The 27,195-nt window shown below is 46.0% G+C and overlaps 2 protein-coding genes across 5 annotated transcripts in view; one reads left to right on the plus strand and one right to left on the minus strand.

Moving 5' to 3' along the window:
- Positions 1-27,195, minus strand: part of LOC101163291 (BRF1, RNA polymerase III transcription initiation factor subunit) — a 100,412-nt gene that overhangs the window by 53,630 nt on the left and 19,587 nt on the right. For 3 of the 4 annotated variants that reach the window (XR_911008.3, XM_011490671.3, XM_011490672.3), the window contains 9 exons: positions 24,853-25,026; positions 16,916-16,947; positions 12,925-12,997; positions 5,783-5,932; positions 4,894-4,987; positions 4,684-4,810; positions 2,779-2,818; positions 2,355-2,447; positions 521-817 (listed from right to left, as the gene is read on the minus strand). Coding sequence is in view for 3 of the 4 variants with exons in the window: in XM_011490671.3 (XP_011488973.1) it covers positions 521-817; positions 2,355-2,447; positions 2,779-2,818; positions 4,684-4,810; positions 4,894-4,987; positions 5,783-5,932; positions 12,925-12,997; positions 16,916-16,947; positions 24,853-25,026 (1,080 nt within the window). In the remaining variant the exon portion in view is untranslated. The remainder of the gene's footprint in view (positions 1-520; positions 818-2,354; positions 2,448-2,778; positions 2,819-4,683; positions 4,811-4,893; positions 4,988-5,782; positions 5,933-12,924; positions 12,998-16,915; positions 16,948-24,852; positions 25,027-27,195) is intronic. The other variant, XM_020713750.2, reaches the window with a different exon arrangement.
- On the plus strand, positions 7,849-11,439 carry LOC101173184 (BTB/POZ domain-containing protein 6-B). The gene is made up of 4 exons (XM_004082680.4): positions 7,849-8,660; positions 9,590-9,680; positions 9,774-9,892; positions 10,043-11,439. The coding sequence occupies exons 1-4, from the start codon at positions 8,269-8,271 to the stop codon at positions 11,073-11,075; spliced, it is 1,635 nt and encodes a 544-aa protein (XP_004082728.1). The 5' UTR covers positions 7,849-8,268; the 3' UTR covers positions 11,076-11,439.

Below are 27,195 nucleotides of genomic sequence, written 5' to 3' on the forward strand. Positions count from 1 at the left end.
CTCCTCTGTTGAGGTCAGCCTGCTGCCCTCCATCAGGAGCCGTTTTCTTTGTCGGGGTAGGGTTGTCGTCCACTCGGTGAGCCTCATGACACTTGGGCCATGAAGGAGGATTCTGACAGACAGATTTCCCAGCTATACCTGCTGCACGATGTGATGATTCAATGGATCAGCAGATTCAAGTTTTGATTGACTGAGATCCAGATAATTAGCAGCTGGAAAGACGTGGATGTCTCAGAAAAAAATGATGGTAGATCTCAAGGACCAGGGTTGACAGAACAGAGAAGACAGGATGAAAATGAAGTAGAATAAGTGGAAAGCATCCCATCAGTTCCTACGGTTGGACCTCGAAAGATGTAATCTACAAAGTGTCCGTTTTTATAGAGATTTCTTTTTTTCTTCTTTTTTATTGTCATTGACTTTAGCTCATTCTGTTGACATACTACTGTTTAAGACGTGATCCAAAAAGATGAAACAGACAATTCCTGCTAATGCCAAACAGAGAAAGATGGGAGAAACTCACCGTTTTCCCTCTCCTCTCCAGTGCATTTGTTGATGGACTCTGGGAGGCCCAGGGTTGCTGCTGAAGGCATGGTTCCCAGAATGGAGGCCAACGATGGGCCCACTCGTTCTGGTATCTTCATCCCACACTCATTCTCCTCCTCTGGAGTCTTCTGTTCCAGTTTGATCAGAGCCTCTACAGTCAGCGTATCAAGGTCTTTGTCAAAGTGCCTGGCAACAGCCCTGAGCTCCTCATCCTCATCTGATTGGTTGTCGTCTTGCTGAGACAGCATGGAGCGGATGTCTTCACTGCTGAGGTCTGGGAGAGCAAAGTCATTGATCAGTGTTTATAACCGTGAGTATCTAACATATAGAGGAGAATGTTTCATTATATATGTCCTGTTTGTACATAAGAACTCTCAAATTGACACATTTAGTTTCGGTTTACTGCTGAGGTCAATGTGTGCCACATAAATGCTTGTAAACAGAGTCGCTAACAGACAGAGTTCTTCTGAGCGCTGTGCATCTAAACATGTTGCTGCCATTCCGACTTCCTGATTCTAACTCAAAACGGCAATTAAATAGACGTAAAAATCAGGGATTGGTTGTTTTTATGAAGCCTCGCTTTGGTCATCAATGCTAAAACTCTAGAGAGTTTAGTAAGAAAATTAGCCATACGTAAATGAACCAGTTTTGGACGTAAAGACCAAGACTACTCAGCATTGGACCGACAGACTGGGGTTGCATTGAAGCTGCTACACAAAACACTGCAGTGTGTCTGTGAGGTTTTAGCTCTTTGATTCTCCAGATGTATTAAAGTCATGTTGGAAGAGCATTTCAGTTTCCTCAAATACATTTGATACACTGTTGTCAGGGCTCTGGGGGGGGCACTCCCAGCTCTTTAAAGAGCTTGTTTCATGTTCTGGAGCAGCTGTGGAGCAACTTTTTCCAAAAACAGCCTTTGCCGCCGTCAAACCATCCAAAGGCGGAGACCACCGAGGTGCTTAAGTGACGACGACAAAAGAGAGAAAATGGGATGTGCCACATTTGAATGCCCAGAACATTCTGCCCATTCTGCCCATTGGTCTTCTTTCACACTGGACTCTCAGAAGCAAACCAAAGCATGAAGTGGACCAAGTGTGATAGAATCCGTGTTCATGCCCACTCTACACCATGTTTACCAAGAGAACACTTAAACAACATGTAAGAGTAAGTAACGGTGAAGTAGTACAGGTTCTCACCTGCATAAATTCTGCTTCTACCTGTAAGAGTACCTGGACTAAGGCTGTACTTACAACTAGAGTAGCTGCAACTAAAATGCCTGCAGCTTCCATTCGCCCTCCAGATACTGTACTTCTTGATACACTTCCCACACAAACTGAAATGGTACGTTCCATTTTCATGAGGTGGCCGTACAAGCCTCAAAAGGAACTGCAAGACACACCTGCGCTCCTCTTAAGATGGGGCCGCACCTGCTCACGACCTTCTATGGGGCTGGACAACCTGTAGTATGATGCGGGGCAACACCCCCGTATGTGACTGTTATTTGCCCTACATGATGATGACGCATAAAACTCCCCAAATATAATTAGTGAGTCATACATATCAGGCCGTTAGTATCAAATTGAGATCATCTGTTCTTTTTAAGAATTATTTGGATTGATTTGTAGATGATCTGGAAGTCACTTTTTCTTTTTTTGCCTTTTAAGTGAGGTGTTGAGACCTTCTCTGTTGTGGAGTGGCACTTGATGTCATGGAATTCAGATGAGCTCTTTTTAGTGCTTAACAGTTTTCATAATCTCATCTCTGATGATCATTTCCTTCTGAGATGTTCACCTGTTTGGGGCTTTTCTTACCTCTATTAACATAAGCAGCATAAACTCCTTTTAGTTTGGGCCTCAGGCTCTCCAGCTCTGCATCTATTTCATCCTGGTACCCTTTTATTTCATCTAAGACAAAAAGGAAAAAGTGAAACAAATAAATGAGTCATGCAATGGAGGGAGAGCAATTGCTTCAAACAAACGCAGTGCTGCACTTTATGCTAAATGAACCTATCACTTCCACTCCTTGCATCTGTAGTTACACTCTCCCACCTTAGCACTGTTGATTTATGAACTGTGGGCAAAGTAGATCTCATCATAAAGAGCTGTTCCCTGATCGAGCCGGGTCTCGATTTTCCCGAGTAGCCAAAGTAGAGACATAAAAAGTGAACAATTCTTAAGAGGCCGTCAGAATTTCTACAGAGCCCAACCTGGATGATTGAAAGTCAAACAACCATACCTTCAACATCTGGCATTTTCTCCATCAGCTGCTTCTCAAGCTGCAGGAAAACAACAAAACGAGACAATAAATGAGACGGGAAGTATTTTTTCTAAACCGACAGTGGCTCCAGGCTGTGAGGGTTACACAGTAAGACATGTCAGAATGAAAGGACATTGTTCCACTCTGTGGGGGGCTGATGGCAGCTGCCTTTGCTCTCAGACGAATTTGTTTCCTTGAAAATGTAGAATATGTCTCCGTTTGCCTGAGAGCTGTTGGTCTGCGCTCTTTGTGCTCAGTAAAACGGTTTAAGGCATTTATAATGTAATTCCGGACTTAAACACGAGAAAAAAAGTTTGAAACAAGACTTGATGTTTTAGCCTCATTTCTGCGGCGTGGATGGACTTCACTGGCATCATCACTGCATGAAAGGTAAACTAACACGGGACAGTTCAAAGAAACCCTCCTCACAGACAAGAAACAGCTAACCCATTTCAGTTTTACCCATAGCTGCATTTGATTTGACAAACAGTCTTCTGCACTGCCTCAACTTTTTTCTAACTTGAACTCCCCAATGGGTGTAGGTGGATATTGGAGAAGACCAAGGCGAACTTATATCCAAAATTGTCTCACTCATATTAAAGGGTCTCTTTCATTCAGAGTCATCTTTTTGAGCTTTAAGTGTCTTTTAATGTTCAATCCTCACAAAAACAACCCCAAAGTGGCATTTTGATCCGTTCCCACATCTCTGAGTTTTCATCTAAAAACCTGCTGTCTGAGCACCAGCCCCTCCTAATCTACCAGTGGGTTCTCACATTGTGACATCACAAATTGAGGAACCGCCCCTTCCAGGAAGAGTCTACTCTGCAAGCCCACCCCCAGTCTAACAGACACGCCCACTGTCTCCATGGAGCTAGTGGTGATCGGCTAAATGCTTTTATTTATATGAACAATCTGAACATCCATCTTTGTAAAAGTTCCGATGTTTTGTTTTCGTGAGAGAAACTCAGACACGATGCTGAGGCCGACTCTAGGATGATGTCATGAAATGGGCGGCACCCAAAAGAAGAAAAAGCCGGAGCCTCAGAGATGGAGTTGTCTCACTTCCAGGTAGGGAAATAAGCAGAGAAAATAACTCATATTTCATTAAAAAAAAATTAAAATGTTGACTATACGTTAGTATAATGAAATACTAACTTGTTTTGGGAGGATACAGCAGTAAACCTTAGAGAGTTTATAACAGGAAGAAGATTATGATCACGCTCTAAGTCACTAGCTGTGTTTCCATTGACTATGAAACTACGCAAATTAGATTTGCCATAATAAATTTGCCAAATGGAAACACAAAAATATAGAAAAAACTTGCATTTATCCAAAACGTGCTTTTAGGGAGGAGAATATTGGAATGTATCCAAATTAAAACATTTCACTAAACTGCAATGGAAACACTTTTTAAATTTGATGAATCACGTGATCAACAACCGGATGGCGATGCCCTTCTTGGTAAGCACTGGTGGCCTTGGGCGCTGCACAGCGGGCGCCACCAGAGGTCCCACAGCGTCACAGCTCATCAGAAGTTGAGCGTGTCATGTGGAATTGTTGGATCCACAGCTCCTCTGGAAAACCACCAACCACCATTTCCCAAAACGGCTTCATTCGTAGCCCCTCCCAAATTTAGGGAGCTCGCCGCTCCACGACCTGAAGAAGACGCCGACGTCTCTTTTGATAGATGATGATGAGCGCTAGTGCCGTGGCAGAAATGTGAATGGATCTGCTGTCAAAGTATTAGTCACATCCGTGTTTCTGAATGACTTATGGGGGGAGTCGGTTTGTGTTCACTTGCATAGCAGAGTGGTTCAGAGAGAACCACACTGCAAGTGTGGTTCTCTCTGAACCACTCTGCTTCTTCTGCGTCTAAATGCAGACCTGTTGAGTTTTCGTCTTCTTGAGTCCAGCGGTGTAGGAGGGTGGGTCGCACTCTTCATCCAGATCTACTCTCATGAATTCTTCTACCGTCAGTTTACTGGTGGGCGTGTCCTCAAACTCTGTCAGCCTGAAAAAGGTTGTCGCGCAGCGTGAACAGAACAGCGTTCAGGCAGAAACGGACAGAAAGGTTTGAACGCTTTGTGGACTCACCTCTTTCTCAGCGTGCTTTCACACACTTTGACGACATTGACGACCTCTTTGACGGTTCGGCAGAAGTCGTGCATGTGAGCAGATACCAGCAGAGCTGGACACAAACAGAGGCGTGACACCAACGTTAAAGGCTGGAATATCTGTCCTTCAAACAGGATCATCAAAACTAAAAGTGCACGTTTGAAACTCTTTGCAGTTTCAGCAGCAGCACACGTTTTCTGCGATGAAGGCCTTTAGGGGAATAGTTATGTAACAGTCATTAGACTTGAGTGGCTCCAGAAGCTGTTAAAGCATAGATGGAGACTTGTACTTCCACACTAAACAGCCTTTAGCAGAGAGGCGGCTGCTCTTAGCCAATGTGGACAATGTTAGCCAGAGTGTTTACCTACAGAACCCTTTGGACCTGCATGCTCTGATCTGAAAGGATTGATAACTTAGATCCCCACCATAAAAACAATTAGGACAACAAGGCTCCTGCTTTGACCCTTTAACTAAAATTTCAAGAGTTAGAAAAAAACGCTTTACGTCACGTGACGCAGCAAGGCAGGCGGATTCGGTGAACAGAATCTGGTAATTTTCCAAAATAAAATTCCTTTCTGATTTACAAACATAAAAGGTATCCAAGCTAGCGTGTGCATCTTTTTTTTCTCTCTGCAGTCCGGTACCGAGCGGCGCTCAGGAGACCCTCAGACATCCGGTTCTCAGCCACGTTTCAGAACAAAAGGATTTGGAACATCTAAAGCCTAAAACATGACGGCAGAAGACAGAAAAGTGGGTGAACTTCAGACACTTCCATCAAGCAAAAACCCCTTCCTCCTGAAGGTTTGGTTGGTCCTGAACGTCTGAGATGAGTAAAGATCCTCCAGAGCGCCGACAGCGGACACATTACCTGCTCCACAGAGTCCCGATGGCCTTCTTCCCGTGTGCATCCAGTCTCTCTTCATCCTCTGCACCAGTCGCATCGCCGTCATGGAGACGTCGTGGTTCTTCTCTCCAAACTCTAACATTTGGGCAAATCGAGGAATATACAAACATGGATCTGTTCAGAGGAAAGAGTTTTGGTTAACCGGCAGGTTCTGACAGGTTTTTTTCAGTTCACTGGCCTTAGAGGCCTCTGCTTCTGGGGTTTCTCTCTTGCATTTGCAAAAATGCAACAAAGAAAAGAAGCATTTCTCGTCATTTTTCTAGGAATCGCTTCCATGAACAAAGTTCATCACTGCTTATTATAATCGATAAATGACTGGATTTTTTTCCCTCTTTCTTAATCAATTGTGGAATTTTTAAATGGATGCAATATTTTCATAATTTTAAATGTTAAACCTCCTCCTGCGAGATAGTTTAAAATATAATGCGAGTCAAGCGTTGATTGAAGTGTTGCTTCATGCCAAATAACCTTTGGCTGAAATGGACAAACGTCATCATCCAATCAGCCATGTCCCATAATAACCTACTTTTTCTGGCTTCTTCTTGTGTTTCAACATTTCTGGAAATAATTATTTTCCAAAACGTTTCTTTTTTTCAGAGGATGGTAAGCAAACTCTCTGCATTTCCTTCTCAAAACGCCCAGAAAACCCAAACTAAACATGTTTGCATTGTTGTGGTGATCCAAGACACTAAACTGCAGAGAAGATGCTCCAAAGTCAGAGGGGCATCTTCTTTCCACGAGGCTTTTTCCAGAGCAGTCAAGTGAAAAGCTGGCGGCGCCAGCTGTTAATACAATCAGGCCCCTCCCCCTCAGCCCCCCCCGTCTAAGCTCATCGCCAGGCTGGAAACACAAGAAGGAGGCGGACGCCTCGCTCCTCCATCTCTACCAGACGATAAAAGCCACTAGAATCTCAGCAGCCAGAAATGCAGCGCTTTGCTCACATGACTCCTCTGGCTGCGGTTAAGGTCGGCACAGATTAGGGGTTTAGGTCCCGACTTGGACTTGGTCGCTTCATCGGTTTAATGCCTGCAGGGATTTCCTTGTGTTTTGTGTGTGACAGTAAATGACAGAATTCAGAAAAACTGCAGCATTTGACAGCACCACGCCGCCACTTCTTCATCAAGACGGAAATTGTGTGAAATTCTGTCTTTTTTGTCTTTTTTCAATAAAATATGGTGCTGCGTGTCATTATATTAAAGTTCTAGTGTTAAATTTGATTTAAAAAAAAACGACAAAATAAAAGTCCTTTGGATTTTCAAAAGTAACGCTGCAAAACTCTTTTGAAAGATCTTTAATGTGCCGACCTGAACTGTTGGAAAGCAGCAGCTCCTGGGATTTGTAGTTTCTCTGAGTGTAGCTGAAGCAGACACAACGGTGGACGCCTCCTGGAATAATTAGGAGCCACAGTTTTACACTACCGGGGTTCAGAATACCAGGAAGGTGGACATTTATTTAATGAAATTGTGAATTCTTTCAGTTAAAATTTTAAAGAAATTTGTCTCTAAAGATAATAGAATCAAAGATTCAAAGACGAAACACGTTTTCTAAATAACGACAAATTTGACCTTATAAACTGAGGTGTTTTAAACGTGTTTTTAAGTCATCCAGATCATTTTTTGGCATCAAAATGACTTTAAAACCATGTTTCATACTCATGGAGTTCAGTTTGGAGGCATTGGGGAACTTTTACAACTGTTTACTCGATTCCTGAGCTTAAAGGTGAATCACGTTTTTCATCATTGCAAAACAAAACAAAGATTTAAAATAGAAAATCAACAGACAAATGTAATTAAAAAAACAAAGAGGGAGCATAACCACCACCCCCCCCCCCCCCCCCCACACACACACACAGAGTTATTTTTATTTAGGGGAGACCCCCTCCCCCCCCCCTCCCCCCGGTATCTATTAGACAATTATACAGGGGGAGGAGTCAGGCGTCTGACGCACGCAGGGGAGGAGGGAGGGAGGGTCTCTAAGGTCTACGATTCTGACGTCAGCGCAGTGCCGACATCTGATTGGTCCTTCGGAAGTCCTGGCCGTTCACAGCGAGGGGGGGGGTCAGGACGGGGAAACAGCAGTAAAAATAGAGAGGAGCTCCGGACTTGGCACCACTAACGGTTCCTCCGGGGTTCGTGAGCTCCGGTTCTCCAACGGAGACTGGAACCGAGGAGGAAGGGGAAGGACGTCCGAGGATTACCGAGACTTGGGGGGGTTCCGTCCGGATTACCGGGTGAAAGGGGGAGAGTGACGGCGCTATGAGGACGGAGGTCTGGCATCGCAGAGCGAGCTGACCTCCTAGAACCGCCGCAGCTCCGGAGGGAACGGAGGGAGGCCCGGGCGGAAACTTCCTTCACGGCGGATCTGAAGCGGCGCTGACCCCCCGAAAGAAGAGCGAACACCGGGCAGGAAAGCCCTCCGGTTCCCTCCGAACTCCGCCGGGCGGGAGGCCGATGCCCGCGGCAGACCGTCGCCTGCTCCGCCATGGCCGGATCATGAGGTGTCTGACGTTCCTGCTGCTGCTGCCAGAGGCGCTGAAGAAGTCCCGGAGGCTCCCGGGCGGGCTCCCGGTGTGCTACGACATCCTTCCGCTCTCCAGCTCCAAGAGGAAGCAGCAGAAGAAGAAGATGGCTGCGGAGCTGTACCCCGCGGACAGCACCAACAACGCCAACCTGGCCAACGGCACTACGGTAGCGGACGCCGAGAAGACCAAGGAGGTGCAGCTGTGCGCACCGAGCGGCGGCAGCGGCAGCGGCGCCACCAGCCCGACCGCCCAGCAGAACGTCAACAACAACAACGTGGAGCCGGCCAGCTGGCAGTGCAGCCACCCCACGCTCCGGGAGAGGTACGAAAACTGCCTTTCTGACGTAGAACGGGGCATTTTCTGACGATCCAAAAGGCAGTTAGCATTAAAACTCCATTTCGAAGTTTTTCTTGTTTCAAATCGTTGTGAAGCAGGAGCAGACGAAAAAATGCCGTGGGAAAAAGATTGTATTTGTGACATGGAAAATATGCCAAAGTTAGAAAATACACTGGGCGGGGCCAAAGTCTCTCTGCTCCGCCCCTTTCTGATGCATCCACCTGCATACAAACAGATCCATGAATATCAGGGCCTGTTTGGATGAACAGAGAGCTGAAATCCTGGAGATGGGAAATGTTGTTAAATCAGTTAATGAGGGCAATTTCCCACTGCACACTGGTTGAAAAACACTGTCCTAGAAAACGAGAAAGGTTTTTAGATTTTGGCTAAAAACATCATAATTTAAGGCGTATTCAGACTGAAGTGTAAACGATTTAGAGATTTAGAGACCTCTTGCTGCTCTGCAGAAACGAGGTCCAATAAAGAACAATTATTTTTGATTGGCTGATGTTATCCGCATGTATTTTAAGTGTGTCCAATGCTACATGTTGTCGTTGGTCGCACTTATTAACCTCACTGTAACCCTTCTCCGGGTCCATTGAGTGCTGGCCGCACGTGCGCAGAACATGACTTTCTTTTTGATTTTGCCTAAAAACATCATCATCATAACTAAAAGACCACTGGGAACGCTTGGATCAAAATGTGACGGCAGTGCCTCCTCTGATCGGGTTTAAACTATCACAACACGTTAGTTCCAACAGTGATGAAGGTTATTTCTGATCGCGCGTCCGGCTGGATCACTGATCCGGTCATTCGAAGGATCTCAGATCCACAAAGCTCCTGATCCTGAGAGTGTGAGCGGCCTGGTGTTACGCAACCCCCCCACGTTCACTCATCCACTGCTTTTCTCCTAGGAACGCCTTGATGTTCAACAATGAGCTGATGGCTGATGTCCACTTCATTGTGGGGCCCTTGGGGGCCTCCCAGAGGGTGCCGGCACACAAGGTAAACACACACTTTTCATGTCCCTGACAGTCCGTTGTGGACTGGAGTCATGCAGGGTTTTTTTTCTGACGCTTCTGTACCCCCCTCCCTCAGTATGTGCTGGCCGTGGGAAGCTCCGTCTTCTGTGCCATGTTTTACAGCGATTTGGCGGAGGAGGAGTCAGAAATACATATCCCAGATGTGGAGCCTGCTGCTTTTCTAATTCTGCTGAAGTAAGTGGGCCCCCGTCTCCTCCCAGCACACGCAGAGACCCTTCAGGGCTCTGGATTACTCATCCCCAGCTGAGCAGAGGAGTGCAGGGGGGCCATGGCAGCAGTGCTGAGCCTCTTCTCTGAACCTAAAGGCTGCCTCTCTGCCCTCAGGTACATGTACAGCGACGAGATCGACCTGGAGGCAGACACGGTGCTGGCCACCCTGTATGCCGCTAAGAAGTACATCGTCCCGGCACTGGCCAAGGCCTGCGTCACCTTCCTGGAAACGAGCTTGGAGGCCAAGAACGCCTGCGTGCTGCTGTCCCAGAGCCGGCTGTTCGAGGAGCCCGAGCTGACGCAGCGCTGCTGGGAGGTGATCGACGCCCAGGCGGAGTTGGCACTGCGCTCAGAGGGCTTCTGTGAGATCGACCTGCTGACGCTGGAGATCATCCTGCAGAGGGAAACGCTCAACACCAAGGAGGTGGTGGTCTTTGAAGCGGTTATGAACTGGGCTGCAGCCGAGTGCAAAAGACAAGGCTTAGGGCCCACCACCCGCAACAAGAGGGAGGTGCTGGGAAGGGCGCTGTTCCTGGTGCGCATTCCCACCATGAGCCTCGAGGAGTTTGCAAACGGAGCGGCGCAGTCGGATATTTTGACTCTAGAGGAGACTCTGAACATGTTCCTGTGGTACACGGCGGCCAACAAGCCCGATGTGGACTTCCCCCTGACCGTGAGGAAGGGCCTGCTCCCTCAGAGATGCCACCGCTTTCAGTCCTCGGCGTACCGGAGCAATCAGTGGCGCTACCGAGGTCGGTGCGACAGCATCCAGTTCGCAGTGGACAAGAGGATCTTCATCGCTGGTTTGGGTCTGTACGGCTCGAGCGGCGGCAAAGCAGAGTACTGCGTCAAAATCGAGCTGAAGAGACAGGGGGTGACCTTGGCCCAGAACCTGACCAAGTTTGTGTCGGACGGGTCGAGCAGCACGTTCCCCGTGTGGTTTGAGCACCCCGTTCAGGTGGAGCAGGACGCCTTCTACACGGTGAGCGCCGTGCTGGACGGCAACGAGCTGAGCTACTTCGGGCAGGAAGGCATGACAGAGGTGCAGTGTGGGAAGGTGACGTTCCAGTTCCAGTGCTCCTCTGACAGCACCAACGGCACCGGAGTGCAGGGCGGACAGATCCCCGAGCTCGTGTTCTATGCATGAGCCGCAGAGGAGCGCTTCCTGCTCGCCCCCCAGTCGTCACACTTATGTAGCGTTAAGGACACCCGAGGAACGTCCCAGTCAGGGACTCGTGTTTCTGAGAGTCGACGTCTTATCTTATTTAACTTATTTTCTTATTATTAATATTTAAATGAACTTTATTGGTTCTGATGTAACCGCAGCTGGAACAACATTACGTTACATAATCAGCTGAGCTTTAGGAGAGAACGCATGGGCAGCGCTTTGCATTGTGGGAGTCCGTGTGTGATGTGGACGGCGTTTGTACACGACGGCTTGATGCCGCTCAACAACACCAGTTCTGTATGACAATGCTGACAATAAAAACATGCAGGTTGGAGCCAACACACACAATGGCTGTTTGGTTCTGGGGTGAGGAGCAGGGAACTGAGGGGCTACAGCGCCCTCCAGCTAAAGCACGGGGTACTGCATCCTAAACTAGCAGCTTGGGACAGATGAGGGTCAGCTGGGTGAGGGTTCAAGGCCCTGAGCGGGCAGAGGGTCCCCAGGGAGCGGCCCTTTGTCCATAAGCATTTCTTTACGGACAAAACATATCCAATGAATATTTACCTGAAAATCACACTAAACTGTTTGCTTGTCCTGTAAATCTCTGAGCTTTTAGGGGGAAAGTACATCTAAAAGTCTATATGTTGCTTAAATCCAGATGCAGGCATCTGGAACTATTTGAGACACATGTGGAAGAGACACTTTCCCCATGGAGCATGTACCCACTCTCCTGGGCACGCACCGTAGTGGTAGGTTCAGGGTGTGGCCGGCTAACATGCTCACTCCTGATTGGAGAGGGTGGTTGCCACAGTAATGTAGACGGACCAATCCAAGTTTACTGAGGACGCCTGGATCCAACAAGGTGATGGACATATCCCAGAAACATGGCGACTGAATTGACTTCCTTTGGTTGGAAGCAGTAGTGAGGCATTTCCTATCACTTTATATACGTCGCTTCTTCCTCAAAGCTCCAGTGGAACTGAGCTGAATCTTTAGGAAAACCTGCCGAAGTTTTCCAAAACTTTACGCCAGCCCTTTTTGGGACTCATTGTAGGAGCAAACTCGCCACATATTCGCGTGCATCGCGATGCAAACAATCCGCTTGTTTCACCCTTTGTGTTCGTACCGTTCATGTGCTGTGTGATTTGGAGTGGGACGTGTGTGAAGATGTTGGAGACGTGCCGATTTCCCTCCTATGTCAAGTCAAACAGCCAATCAGCACGTTTAGTTAGAGAGTTTTACGTCGGATGCCCTTCCTGACACAACCCTGTAATTTATCCGGGCTGGGGACCGGCACAGCTGGGAACCCAGATTAGGGCCCCCGTGGGTTACATGGTTTGGCAGTAGCGGGAAGGGTCTTTCCCAAGGACCCACACTGGGTGAAGCTCATCTAACTTTATTTTTCCGTGTGCCAGTCATACTTGCAGCCAACTTATTGCTGCTTATTGTGTTAATCAATAAACGAGTAGAATAAATTCACCAAAGGTCTTCAATAAACATATGCTAGGCACCTAAATTCAAAACATGTCCAAAGGGGCTCCTACAGGCGTCGCTAACATTTCCAGATGCTCGGTTTGGTCGTGAAACTGCGATAAAGCGCCTGCAGCTTCAGAAGGGATGTTCCATGCAGGTCATTAACGGCCTGTCTTTACATTTCAGTTGACTGTTCAGCTTAATCCGATAGATTTTTCATGGTTTATCTTGTAAGATAAAAGGACAAAGTCAAAGTCGCATCTATCTGAAAGAAACCCGTAGCTGTAATCCACCTTTAAACCGGGAAACAAGCAGAACTTGGACTGAGTGGACAGAAAGCGTGGCGGGTCAGTACCTATGGCTGGAGCGTTGATGCAGAGTTCCTTTGCCAGATGGAGAAAAACCTTCCCCAGGACATAGACGTTGACCTGAAGAGAGAGATCGTTATTGAATCATCTGCAGCTCCGCCGTGACTTGAAACAGCCCCATCAATCTGAGCGGCAGCAGATTTACAGACATTAAGCCCTTTGCTAGCATCCATGCAAGCTTCTGGGACGACTGATGACCCATTTCATCATGGATATGCTCAGTTCCTGTTGCATAATTGACCCAGACACCACAGAGAGTATCACCTCCACGTGTGATTAAAAGCTGAGCTCCGGGATTTTGAAGGGATCTGGTACGCACGGCCCTTTCCATTGGTTTCTGGTCAGCATGGCGCTACACACTGGTGCCGCACCTTCCTCCCCCTCCCATTTCCACAGAGGACAAAGTGTGCTGCACGCCACTGGCACTCTACGATGACTGGAGGACTCCCTTCTCTGTTGTTTTTGTTTTTAATCCATCACAGTGAAGAAATCTCTCATGCTCATTTATGTGGTTCTGTACAGATGCATTTCAGCTTTAGGATTTACAACAATAATCTCATTTTTCCTGGTGAGGGAAGAAAATGCTGGAAACTCCACAGCAGAAAAGGAAAGAATGGAGAAAGGAGTGGAGCTCCAGGAGCAGCACCTGATCAGAGCCCCGGTAGAGCTCAACCCAGGCTGAGCAGCCAAGCAGGCCTGATTTGTCTTAGAGAGCTGTGGGTGGGAGAATGGGGTATCTGGGTTATCACAATGGACCCCTCCCATCACAGATGTTTCATTGTCTTTCCCCAACAGCGCATCCCTAAAGCTCTGTCGTAAATTCTGGAGCCCCTGAAAGGATGGATTGACAGATAAAGCCACAAGACTGCTCATCAATCATCATCTTCAGGAGCTAGCGGCATCTACGAGCCGGAGTTCAGCCCGTCGGAACCCAAATCTAAGGCAACAGAGGGTCACAAGCTCCGGCCAGATCGCTGTCATTCCTTCAGACCGGCCCTGCCCCGGCCTCTGGGGCTGTCGGAGGGACTCTCAGGCCTCTCTGGAGTCGGCACAGATGCTCCTCTGCTATTCTAGGAAATGGACTCCAGCAGGAATTCAGCAGCAGAGATCACAGCAGTCACTTTAAAAACATCCCCACAATAATTTCTCTCTATAAAGAATACATAAGCCTCTTTTGTAATTCACAGATCTGTGTTATTAAGTAAATGTCATAAGGAGGCGATATAAGGCAGCAGTATGTGCAGAGTGACCCATCTTTCCCCTAAATGTTGCTGGTGTTACATTATGTAAGGATAACGCCCGACGAGGCGTCCATTACCAGAGATAAGCGGAAGACACGAAAGCCTGAGCGGACGGTTGCTTTCGTGAAGTCGACCAGGGTCACTTGCAAAAGAAATAAATCTGGTAAAGGAAGCGATCTGATGTGTTAAATAAAGCATAGGTTCAGAGAGAAATTTCACCTCTAACTGCTTGTTTCTGTCCAGATCAAGAAGATAAAGTTTGTTTGAAAGAAGCCGGCGCAGTGATACAGAACATTTGGGCATCCGCCACATCCAGCAGCCAATCAGAATGGAGTATTCACCCGGCCCGAGGTATACGGGTCATTTTAACCGACCTCCCTGTAGTCAGTCTAGAAAACATGGAACCACATGGAGCTCCTCATTCAAAGCATCATCTTAAAGTGAGGAACTACAGTAAATGTAATAGTGTTTTGTTTTTTCCAAGACTTCAAATAGACAACATGTGTAAAAGACAGGCTAAAACTGAAACCTCTAGTGTAGGTCGAAAAGGGGCAACAGACGATAGAGACACAGATGTAACAACATAATTCCACATTCATTATTTACCAAAAACGGTGGAATGTGTTAATACTTTCAAAACCTGAGAACAAATGACAGAGAATTCCTTTAACTTTGATCCTTCTAGTTCAAACTTTACATGAAGCATAATGCAGAAAATGAATCCTTCACAGGAAGAAATGGGTCATGAAGTCAAAGCTGTGGCAGGTTGACTGTACTGTCAGCAGACACCTAAAAGGGCTTTCCTCTCAGTCCATTCTGCTGAAAGGCTGAGAAATGAAAATAGGTTTGATTTGAACATAAAAGAGTTCTCAAAACAAAGCACTTTCCTCTCTGAATAATCCATCACCACTTCATTTGTGTGGCAGTTCATGTGATGGTTAGTCATTCAAGTAATGTCACCAAGGGGGGGCAGGGTTTGGACCCACCCTTAAAAGAAAGACAGAACCAGCAGTTGCTTTACCCCACCCTGCAAAAAGCGTCTTCAAATCCACACCAACCTCCAAATACCAGGGCGTGCACAGATGGGGAGGGGCGGCCGGCCACTCCAGGACAGCTGGGGGGCTTTTTATTTTTAAGCCCCCGACCAGCTGTGACTAGAAAAGGTCCCACCACCATCACACTGCCACCGCCGTCTCACCGCGAACCAGCTCCCATCCCAAATGCAGGAAACATGTCCTCAAAAGAAGTTGAAAGATATGAATGAATGAAGTTGTTTTTCCCCAAAAATCTGCCTGCAGACCGGATTGGTCAAATAAATTGGGATGTTCTGACATTTCAAAACAACTTTTAATCTTCAAATTAGCTATAAAGACTCAGTTTTTGATTTATTGCTCTGATAACTGAAACTACCGTCTTAAAATTGTTTTTTAATAAAGTACATTTACACACATACCTCCTTATGGGATATTTTTACCCTCAAAATATCCCACCTTTGGTGCTACAACAGTCCAAGTAAAGTTGTAAATATATGACATTTGATTCAAAAATACTTTTTTCATTAGAGAAATTATTTAAAAATGAGTACTCAGCAGAATATTCAAGACATTTTATTTTTAAAAAGTTTTTACATCTTAATAAAAAGTTTCTAGTTAGTGGTTTTTGTCTTCTATCAAGATATTAAAACTAAAATGTAGTTCAGTATTCAGCCAGCCGCCAGCTTTTGCACACTTCATCCCAAATGTTCAACACCGTCCTGACATCCAACTCCTCGTTGGGTCCTCTATTCTTTCAGTCTGCAGCATCCAGTCACTGGAATCATTTACCAAAAAACCTTAGAATGGATGCTTTTATTCCAAGGACTGTTTGAAAAAAGAACCCTGGTGATTATTTTAAAGAAAAATGTTGCTGCAACTTAATAATTTAATCATTTTAATTATTTTAATGATTGTGTTATCCTGTTTTTTCCTGTGTCTCCTGTGACTTTTTCTTTTCCTTTCTCGAAATATCACAGTTGAAAATAATAAAAAAAATTCTTAATCTGTCTTGACTGGATAAATAAATGTTAGATAAATAAATTAAACAATTGTTCAAGTTCTCCCACTCCAAAAGAGGAGAGAGGCCTGAAATTTTCATCATAGGTAAGCCTCAACTATGAGACAGGACAGGGTTCTTTCTATAGAGAACCAGTTCAAACAGGTGTCATTAATACAGGTAACCAGTGGAGGACTAAAGATCCTCTACAGAAGAAGTTACAGGTTTGTGACCTAATACTTATTTTCCACCATAATTTACAAGTAAAAATCAGACTATGTGATTTTTCTGGATGTCTTTCTCATTTTGTCTCTCATAGTTGATGTTTTCCTATGATGTAAATTACAGGCCTCTCTCCTCTTTTTAAAGTGGGAGAACTTCAACAATTGGTGGCTGACTGAATATAAATGCATTTTCTTTTTCCAAATAAAAAAAACACTTGGAATAAAAGTGTTTCAACGTTTTTATCATTAAACACCTTTTTTTTACTTAAACTCTTATCCACAAATAAAATAATTATAAATAATTGAAGCCAATTTCTTCATAATAAACAAAAAACTAAAGACCTGGCCTGAAGTGAGGTTTTCCTCTTGTTTAGGTTTTTTAATAGACAGAAAGAAAAGTTTCTTTAGAAAAACATATTTCTTTGCGTCTCATAGGTTATTTACAGCTTTTCTCTGAGTGTGTGAATCTCTGTCTAACTTACCTGCAGAACGTCGCTCAGATCCAGCAGCATGTCTGAGGAAACTGGTCAAGGAGAGGTAACTGCAAACATGCAGCCTAAAGGCAACGTCTTATTGTGGAAACAGGAGGAAAATACAAACTACAGAGACCCAGAGCCTGCATTTACATCTCTCTTTCTTAATTACCGTATACTTCCAAGTAGGGGTACAACTTGCGCTCAAAAGCGACTTGTATGTGATTTTGTTTTCTACACTCACCGGCCACTTTATATTAGGTTATATCTTGCTAGTGCCGGGTTAGAGCCCTTTAGCCATAAGGACTGACCTCATCGTTGGTGGCATGGATTCAACAAGGTTCTGGAAACATTCCTCAGAGACTTTGGTCCACATTGACATGATATAATCACACAGTTGCTGCAGATTTGTTGGATGAACATCCATGATGCTGATCTCCCGTTCCACCACATCCTAAAGGTTCTCTATTGGGTTCTGGTGACAGTGGAGGCCGTTTAAGTCCAGGGAACTCATCGTCATGTTCTAGAAACCAGTCTGAGATGATTCCAGCTTTATGACATGGAGCCTCATCCTGCTGGAAGTAGCCATCAGAAGATGGTCCACTGTGGTCAGAAAGGGATGGACATGGTCAGCAACAATGCTCAGGTAGGCTATGGAGTTGGAACCATGCTCAACTGGTACTAAGGGGACCAAAGTGTGCCAAGAAAATATCCCCCACACCATGACACCACCACCTCCAGCCTCTCAGGAACTATTTTTTCTTTGCACGCTGGCTGCTTTAACCAAGAGACCTATAGTTCATGAGCTGGAACTTCAACTCCAACAACATGAAGTGAAATTACACTTCTTAAAATAAGTTAGAATACCATTATTGACTTCAGTGCTTTTCCTATTTGGTTGGAATTTTATTGATCTGTGAAAGTTCCCATTCATATTACTAATAAGTCTCTTCCACAGGTGCTACATGCCGTTCTGCCAGGTAACTTGGGGGTGGGATACGATCCAATGAGCTATGTAGGACAGAGTCGCTGCGCCACGAGTTATGTATGCAAAGCTGGACGCCACATTGGAAAAGACAAGATGGCGGCTCACTGCTGTACAGTTGTTTAATGAATGTGACATTTCAACAGTCATGAATAAAGGAAAACTTCTAGAAAACATTTTATGTTTCCTTTTAGATGCACTTTAAGTTCATGAATTTTATCCCTGGTCATTTATTTTGAAAGGAGTTTATGTCTTAAATAACTTAAAGGAAAATTCCTAGCTACTTGATTTTATTTTTCTGGGAGAATTTTATTTTTGTTTACACCACATTTGCACTAAATGGTGTGATTTATTTTTAACAAAGACACTATGATTTGTTCACATAATTAATATCTGATTTACAACTATTTTTTAAATAATGCGATGGCTAAGGCTTTGTTTTTCAAAAGTGAATACCAATGTGTCTGGCAGCTACTTGACTTATTCATTTTTGATCCTGTTTACAGTATATTTGTACTAAATAATGGCTGCTGTTCATGTTCCCTATTGTTTAAACCGAATTCTACAGATATTTCCAAATGAAAATTGTCATTGTTTGTCAAAGACAGAGTATTACTGATTTCAGCAATGTTACACAAAAGTTTGTTGTTCATTACACCAAATAGGACCCAAGTTGTTCATTATCATTGTGTTTAAAAACTAAAAAATAAATGGGGAAATATTTTCCAAAAAACAGTTTTTCAAGTTCTTCTTTCTTAACATTTGATATATCGTGAGCTGTTAGAGACGATATATATCGATTATCACATTATCGCCATATAGTGATAGTATCGTGAGCAATGTATCGGAAATCGTATCGTGAGGTACCCAGTGATTCCCAGCCCTACTTTCAATACAATTTATTATCTTGCATTATTTGTTATTTTTTGAGCTATGGTAACAAAGCATTTTCCCATTTGAAGTTCCATCTCTCATAAGTCCACTGCACACATTGAAACCATTGTGTGGAAAACACCAAGGGGTGTCCATCACCCAAATTATATTGTCTCCCTATCCCATAAAACCGTAAAGTGACACAAAGAACATTCACTAGAAGTGTCCAAGTCCAAGCAGCAGGAAGTCATGCCAGCTGCTGCTTGCAGCAACGGTTTCCTCCGACTTTAAGAAAAACTGAAGTGTTTCACTATCTCCCTATCTTATTGTGAGTAATGTGTTTACCAAGGATGTAAATATTTGCTTGCTGCATGTATATTACACCTGCCATGTTCTTTAATTCGAAACATTTTCTCTGTTTACCACTTAAACATACAGCAATGAGTCACAGTTTCAAATAAATGCACATTCAACTTTAAAAATATAAATCTCTTTTTTTAAAAACTAACCAAGAACAGACACCAGAGAAGAAAGCAAAGGTTTTTCTGCACTTTTCAAAGAGAAAAAAACCCACATTAAAAAAGGCAAGTCACAACCTCCTGAAACATACAGCATGTTTGTCAGAGGACTGGACTGTGAAAAGTTTGGGTTTTTAGGAACAACTGCACTAACCCGCTGTGCAGAAACAAACAGAAGGACAAACTGTTGGAGCTTAAAATACATCAGATTAAAAATTGAGGCAAAAGGCTGAAGAATAAATTATAAAAAGACTAATCCATCCTCATTAAACTCAACCGAAGGTTCTTTCCTTTTTTTCCTCTGCTCCTCCTTCCAGGCTTTTTCTCGATCCCTACTGTGACATCAGAGTCACCCAGCAGTGGAAAAGGACGCCTGCCGAGCTACTTCTGCCCCAGAATGCTTCTCCATCCACCAACAGACAAGCCCATATCCACACAGCCTCACACAAGCAGATGCAGAAAGGTAGCACAACCTGCTGGCCTCCTCTTTTCTTTGGTAAACCTGTCAGGACTGCCCTGCTGCAGTCACAGAATCATCCTCAAGGCCGAGGGAGACGCAGGCGAACGGAAAGCAAAGAGGCGTTTGAACACCATCAGCCTCTCAACTTTGATGCACAAATGAAGACGACCTCCAGCAGACCGGAGGTGCTGCCGAGCCCAGTGTCAAACTGACCACCGCCAAAACATGGCAGCTCTGTTCGCTCCAGGGTTCAGGATCTGGACAGTGATGGATCCTGGATTACAACCGCTGCCTCAGCATTCTGCAGAACCATGCAGTGCCCTCTGGTACGCTCCCAGATGAAGCTCCCAAACATAAGTCATGTCAGAGTTACAGAGTTACCTAAGGAATAAACAGCAGGAGAGAAGAGAGAAACCAACACACCCTCCAAGCAGCAGGAAGTCATGCCAGCTGCTGCTTGCAGCAACGGTTTCCTCCGACTTTAAGAAAAACTGGATGTAGGTTTAAGTTTGTTGAAAGCATCTTCATATCTTGTGTGTGGGGGTTTAAGTCACCCTGAACGGGGTGTAAGACACCCTGCACGGGGTGTAGACACCCTGCACGGGGCGTAAGACACCCTGCACGGGGTGTAGACACTCTGCTAGGGGCGTAAGACAGCCTGCACGGGGTGTAGACACTCTGCTAGGGGCGTAACACAGCCTGCACGGGGGGAAGACACCCTGCACGCGGTGTAGACTCACTGCACGGGGCGTAAGACACCGTGCATGGGGGGAAGACACCGTGCACGGGGTATAGACAACCTGCACGGGGTGTGGACAACCTGCACGCGGTGTAGACACCCTGCAAGCGGTGTAGACACCCTGCACGCGGTGTAGACACCCTGCACGCGGTGTAGACACCCTGCACGCGGTGTAGACACCCTGCACGCGGTGTAGACACCCTGCACGGGGCGTAAGACACCCTGCACGGGGCGTAAGACACCCTGCACGGGGCGTAAGACACCCTGCAAGGGGAGTAAGACACCCTGCACGGGGTTTAGACACCCTGCACGCGGTGTAGACACCCTGCACGGGGCGTAAGACACCCTGCACGGGGCGTAAGACACCCTGCACGGGGCGTAAGACACCCTGCAAGGGGAGTAAGACACCCTGCACGGGGTTTAGACACCCTGCACGCGGTGTAGACACCCTGCACGCGGTGTAGACACCCTGCACGCGGTGTAGACACCCTGCACGCGGTGTAGACACCCTGCACCCAGTGTAGACACCCTGCACGCGGTGTAGACACCCTGCACGGGGTTTAGACACCCTGCACCCAGTGTAGACACCCTGCACGGGGTTTAGACACCCTGCACCCAGTGTAGACACCCTGCACGCGGTGTAGACACCCTGCACGGGGCGTAAAACACCCTGCAGGGGGGAAGACACCCTGCACGGGGGGAAGACACCCTGCACGCGGTGTAGGCACCCTGCAAGGGGGGTAAGACACCCTGCAAGGGGCGTAAGACACCGAGCACGGGGCGCAAGACACCGAGCACGGGGCGTAAGACACCCTGCACGGGGGGAAGACACCCTGCACGGGGGGAAGACACCCTGAACGGGGGGAAGACACCCTGCATGGGGTGTAGACACCCTGCACGGGGGGAAAACACCCTGCACGGGGTGTAAGACACCCTGCACGGGGTGTAAGACACCCTGCACGGGGTGTAAGACATCCTGCACGGGGTGTAAGACATCCTGCACGGGGTGCTAGACACCCTGCACGGGGTGCTAGACACCCTGCACGGGGGGAAGACACCCTGCACACGTTACACCACGACCTAATGAACATGCTTAGATTCTTTTAGTGACAAACAGTGGTTTGTGAAAACCTTGTGAAGATTTACAGAAAACCTTTGTCATTGCCAACAAAGGATAGATACAGTACTGATATTGACCAAATACTTATTTTCCCCTATCATTTACTAATAAATTCGTTAAAAATCAGACAATGTGATTTTCTGGATTTTTTTTATTTAATTTTGTCTCTTATAGTTGAGGTATTCCTTTGATGAAAATTACAGGCCTTTCTAATCTTTTACAGTGGGAACTTGCACATATGGTGGCTGACTGAAAACTGTAAATGTTGAACTTATGTTTTATATTAATTATAGTGTTTCTCAAGGATCTTCACTAGTTCTCCAGCTCAATCAAAATAGAACTACTGAAGAACGTCCCTCAGGTTTTTAGCAATAGTAGAATAAAAACATTTTGTTGCTGCTAGAAGCTTCAAATAATGGGTTGCCCTAAACCAGCGGTCCCCTAGACCAGCGGTCCTGTTGTTCAACGGTCCCCTAGACCAGCGGTTCCGTAGGCCAGCGGCCCCCTAGATCAGCGGTCCCCTTGACCAGCGGTCCCGTAGGCCAGCGGCCCCCTAGACAAGTGGTGCCCTAGACCAGCGGTCCCGTAGGCCAGCGGCCCCCTAGACAAGTGGTCCCCTAGACCAGCGGTCCCGTAGGCCAGCGGCCCCCTAGATCAGTGGTCCCCTAGACCAGAGGTTCCCTAAACCAGAGGTTCCCTAAACCAACAGCCCCCTAGACCAGAGGTTCCCTAAACCAGAGGTTCCCTAGACCAGCTGTCCCCTGGTACCAGCCGTCACTTGGACTGGGAGCAGGAGTTTGGGACCACTGCCCTAGACTATGTAAGAAAAGCTGAGCCTGATACTTATGCTGTGAAGAAATTAGGACTCCTTCAGAGTCTGTGTATCAACAAAAAATAGTAAAATGTTAGGAGAGCAGCTGCCAAAAGCCCCATTACAAAGCAGCACACCAGCATTTCAGGCTCTGAGGCCCCACAAACTCCTGCTGCAAGATCCCTCAGGACAGCCATTTGACTACGATCCACCATTCAGCCCACAATCCTCACAGGGAGAAACACCCGGCCAACAGTGCGGTACTGATCTAGATGGTCTAGAGCAGGGGTGTCAAACTCATTTTCACGGAGGGCCACATCAGCATAGTGGTTGTCCTCAAAGGGCCAGATGTAACTTATACATGTAACTAAATGTAATAAAATAAATGTAACTACTCCTTAATGATAAATAACTCATTATTTATTCATTAAAACTTTTTAAAGTGACAATTACAGTTGCATAGAAACATATGTTTGCTTGTTACTTTAGCATAAGTCCTTTTACATTTGGTTCTGTCAGGTTAGGTTAAATAGACAGTGTTTAAGTCCTAATGTATAGTTGTCCAATCCCATATTTCAAGTCAGATTCCCCCTAGATATGAATAAATACACACCAATTTTATTTTTTATTTTAAGAAATTAAAAACTTTGATGCTCTCGCGGGCCACATAAAGTGACATGGAGGGCCTCATTTGGCCCCCGGGCCTTGAGTTTGACACATGTGGTCTAGAGAAAAGGATCCTCCAGGCTGCAGTGGCACAGGTCACAGGAATGTTCTGGGCCAGAATGAGGAAAAGCCAGAGGGTTTACCCCCTTTAGGGTGCGACAGTGACTGGGACAACACAGTCAATGGTCCAAAGCTCTACTCACATACCAACAAATTCACCCACACCAATGCTCCCACGCTGAACTAAATGCAAAAGAGACTTTACTGTGTCACATAAAGACACAGACCGACGTGTGACACCAGGAGTCAAACCACCAACCCTACAGCTGGGGAATGACTGCTCAGGCTTCACGATTTGTCACAGACCGCGTTCTTCCAGGGTCAAAGCAACAAAGTCATCTTCATGCATGACAAAGCACCTCCTCATGCTGCAAAGGAGAGCTCTGTCGGTGCCTGCTGCAGGCACAAAAGGAGAGCAACTCCTGGTGGGGCCCCCATCCTCCTCTGACCTCCACCCAACCTCAGGAAGGTGGAGTTGACGACCTTTGGTGCATCATCAAGCAACACAACCATAAGGGTGGGAGGAAGCTCACCTTCTGTGTGTGTGCGTGTTTGTGTGTGTGTTTGTGTGGGTGGGTGGGTGGGGGTGTGTTTGTGTGGGTGGGTGGGTGGGTGGGTGGGTGGGGGTGTGTGTGTGTGTGGGTGTGCGTGTCTGTGTGTGTGTGGGTACACAACACGCGTGAGCAAAAACTGCTGAGGAGGTTGGCATGTCGACATGTAGCAGCAGGTGACATGGAAATGGTTTATGGTTTCACTAAAAATGAAAACAATTCTGCAAATTCAACCTTTATTTTCTGGCCGTTGCAACCAACAGCTAACATCTATTTCTGCCGTGTTACAACGGAGAATTTGGAGAAACCCGAGAAAATCCTCATCAGTGCGATGTGACAGAAGAACCGCCATTCACAGGCTCTTCTGGGTTCAGCAGCTCAGGACTTCACTGCTGCATGTAACTTCGTGGTGCAGAAAAAGATCAAATTACAACCAAAAAACTGACTTTATGAAGATTTCTAATAATAACAGACAAGTGGGATTTTTTTCAGTCAAAAACAATTAAGAAAAAACTGAAATCATCCAGTCTGGAGTCTGTAATTTACAGCCAAGTTCAAAGAAAACATTCAAGCAAGTAAACAGTTGTTGGACCTTTGCTCTTTAAACAATAGATTTGGATTAAAAATAATAATAATAATACGACTGCACTACCTCTGAGAAGGTCCAAAGCGCTGTACATTCACCCATGCACACACTCACATTCACACACGGATGGCGGCTTCGCTGCACAACACTGGCGCCATCCCATAACCACCAGGAGCAACGTGGGGTTCAGTGTACTGCCCGAAACCAAACCTGCAATCGTTTGATCAAAGGTTGAACGCTCTACCTCTGCCCCACCGACAAAATGTAACAATTCCGTACCCTTCATTGAATAGATTGCGTCTGCGGATTCATAGCTCTGATTATCTTTGGAGCATCACACTTTCATTTTTTTCATTAAAGACAGACTTAAATGTCCTCATACCAACAAATGCCAGACTCCTCGCTAATTTGATGATAGAATTGGTCTGCAGAGAAGCTGCACCCTGGTAGTTTTTGTGTTCTGCTGTGTTTGGGTTCAGTCTACGGCTCTGCTGTGGAGAGATTCAAATCCCGCCCTGGAGTCTCAAGATCAGAGTGGGCAACACTGCATCTCCATGAACAGAGAATGAAAGGATACGCGGCGTTCCTTCAGTGCGACACACCAGGTAGAGGCAGGCAGCGATGACGTGGGACGACCTGTGGCCGTTGGTCAGGCGCTTGTTGAGGGCCATCTTGTAGAAGTTGAAGGCCGTGTCCAGACAGTGCTGGTTCATCTGCAGCTGGTGACCCAACGTGTTGATGTTCTGTTTGGCTGCAGACAGAAGCGGGAATAAAGGTGCTTACGACACTCCTCCAAATCAACACGGACGACAGGAGACCTCGACCAGGAGAGGAAAATTACAGTTTCTGAAACACATCCGGTGAAAAGAAAAACTAAAGAATACAGAGGGAAGAAATCCAAATCACCTTCTCTTCTGAGGTGTTTGCAGTTTTTGCAAACTCAAACCAACTTTCTAGATGAAGGTTTCAGAAAGTGCGAAAAATGAGACTGTAGACTCTATCCAGCAGAGAAGAAGTGGAAATGTGTCTGAATAGAAAAGCAAAGCCAACAAAGGTTTCATTACAGCGTCAGAGATACTCTGCCGTCACTGAACTTTTAGATTTCTGCTGTTCTTGTGAGTCCAACAGCCATTCTTGCCTAGAAGTGCCTCAGTGGTCAGAACTGGAACTGATAAATACACTAATGTTTCTCTGAGGTTACAGTGAGTCACAGAGGGCTTTGGTTAGACGGCAACATTAAACTTGTCTTAGTGACATCATCATCCTTTCTATGAAAAGATGAACTACTGTTGATGAGAAGAAAGATGCTCCACTTTGACAAGTAACCCTTAAAGCAGAGGATGACAGTCCTGCTGGAGCAGCTGGACACGCCTCTGAGTCTCAGAGGACGGCAACCCCGTGGCTTTTTAACACCAACGTCGTCATTGTGACTGATTAGCTTAAGAGCATCCCAATCAGCTTTGCTAAGATGTGCAGTAAAGGTCTGTTCAGCAACTAGAATGTTTGTAACGTCAGAACCTAAAGGTTACAACACAAACACAGTGTGACACACACACACACACACTTGAACTTTTTCAATTATCCGTCCGTCCATCAATCCATTCGTCCAACCATCCATCAATTCATGTCTGTTCGTCCGTCCGTCCAACCATCCGTCCGTCCGTCCGTCCATCCATCATCCATCCGTCCATCTTCTGAACCGCTGAATCCCTTTCGTGGTCGTGGAGCCGGCCCCACTATGGTTGGGTGAAGGCAGAGTTGACCCTGAACGGGTCACCAGTCTGTTGTGGGGCCTCACACACACTGCTGGAGAAAACGCACACATGCATGAGGAGGAATGCTAATGCCACACAGGATTTGAACCTGGACCTTCTCACTGTCAGGCGAGAGAGATAACTACCGTGTAGCCCTTGTCTTTTCCTTTTTTAGAAAAAATTCGAATCTGAGTTGTGGGCGGGACTGTTGGTGCCGAGTAAACCAGCCCCACTTCCCATGATCCCTTCGTTTACACGCTCTCCCACTAGCTTACAGCCCCTCACACCCCCAACCTAAAGTAACCAGTGCATCAAAAACAGCAGTAATTTCAGATTTATCTAGCTGTAGTTTAGATCCAGTTCAAGATCTATTTGTGTACAGGTGGATGATCAGAAGGGGTGGAGCATATATTCTGGCCCCACCCACTCTAGTTTGTACGTTACTGCAAGCTTTTTCCAGCAGCATTTTTTTTTGTCTGTCCCTTATTCCTAATTTTAATACAGAAATACTCAGAAATGCAATTTAATTTTAATTTTCTTCTTTTTTGTCCTCCAGAAACCCAGTTTTCATCAGAGTGGGTCTGTAAACCCTCAGTTTATTGGAAACGTCTCATGACATTTACATGACCCAGAACAGGACACTCTGAAGGACGGTGACATCTACCCACGCATGTGATGCAGCCGTCTGCAGAGCAGAAAACACCTGCATGTGCTTAGAAACAGATACGTCACACAGCCAAACCTCTGCACAATCTGTTTTCTGTTCCCACCTGCTGGATTAAGACAAGTGTGATGAATAGACGCACCACATTCTAAATGTTGGGGTTGCAGCGCCCTCTAGCTGATAACTGCTGCAGAGCATCAAAAGAAGTTAGAACGGCTTCAAAAAGTAATCTATTTGTTAACCCTTATGCTATCTTAGATGAGCCCACCCTTACATTGATGTGTTATTCCTACCATGACAAAGGTGGATAAAGGGGGAAAGATTTCATGTAATCCATGGACACCAGTGAAGATCACAAATCATTGAAGAAAAAAGGTTCAGCCCACTGTCTAGTGGGTCTAGATGACCCAACTCCCAACGTTAAAGTGCCTAGGATAGCACAAGTGTTAAAACTTTCAAATTATCAGAGGAATTACTGGAAAAACCAACAGATTATGCAGAC

Source organism: Oryzias latipes, chromosome 22, assembly GCF_002234675.1.
Source record: "Oryzias latipes chromosome 22, ASM223467v1".
Lineage (NCBI taxonomy): Eukaryota > Metazoa > Chordata > Actinopteri > Beloniformes > Adrianichthyidae > Oryzias > Oryzias latipes.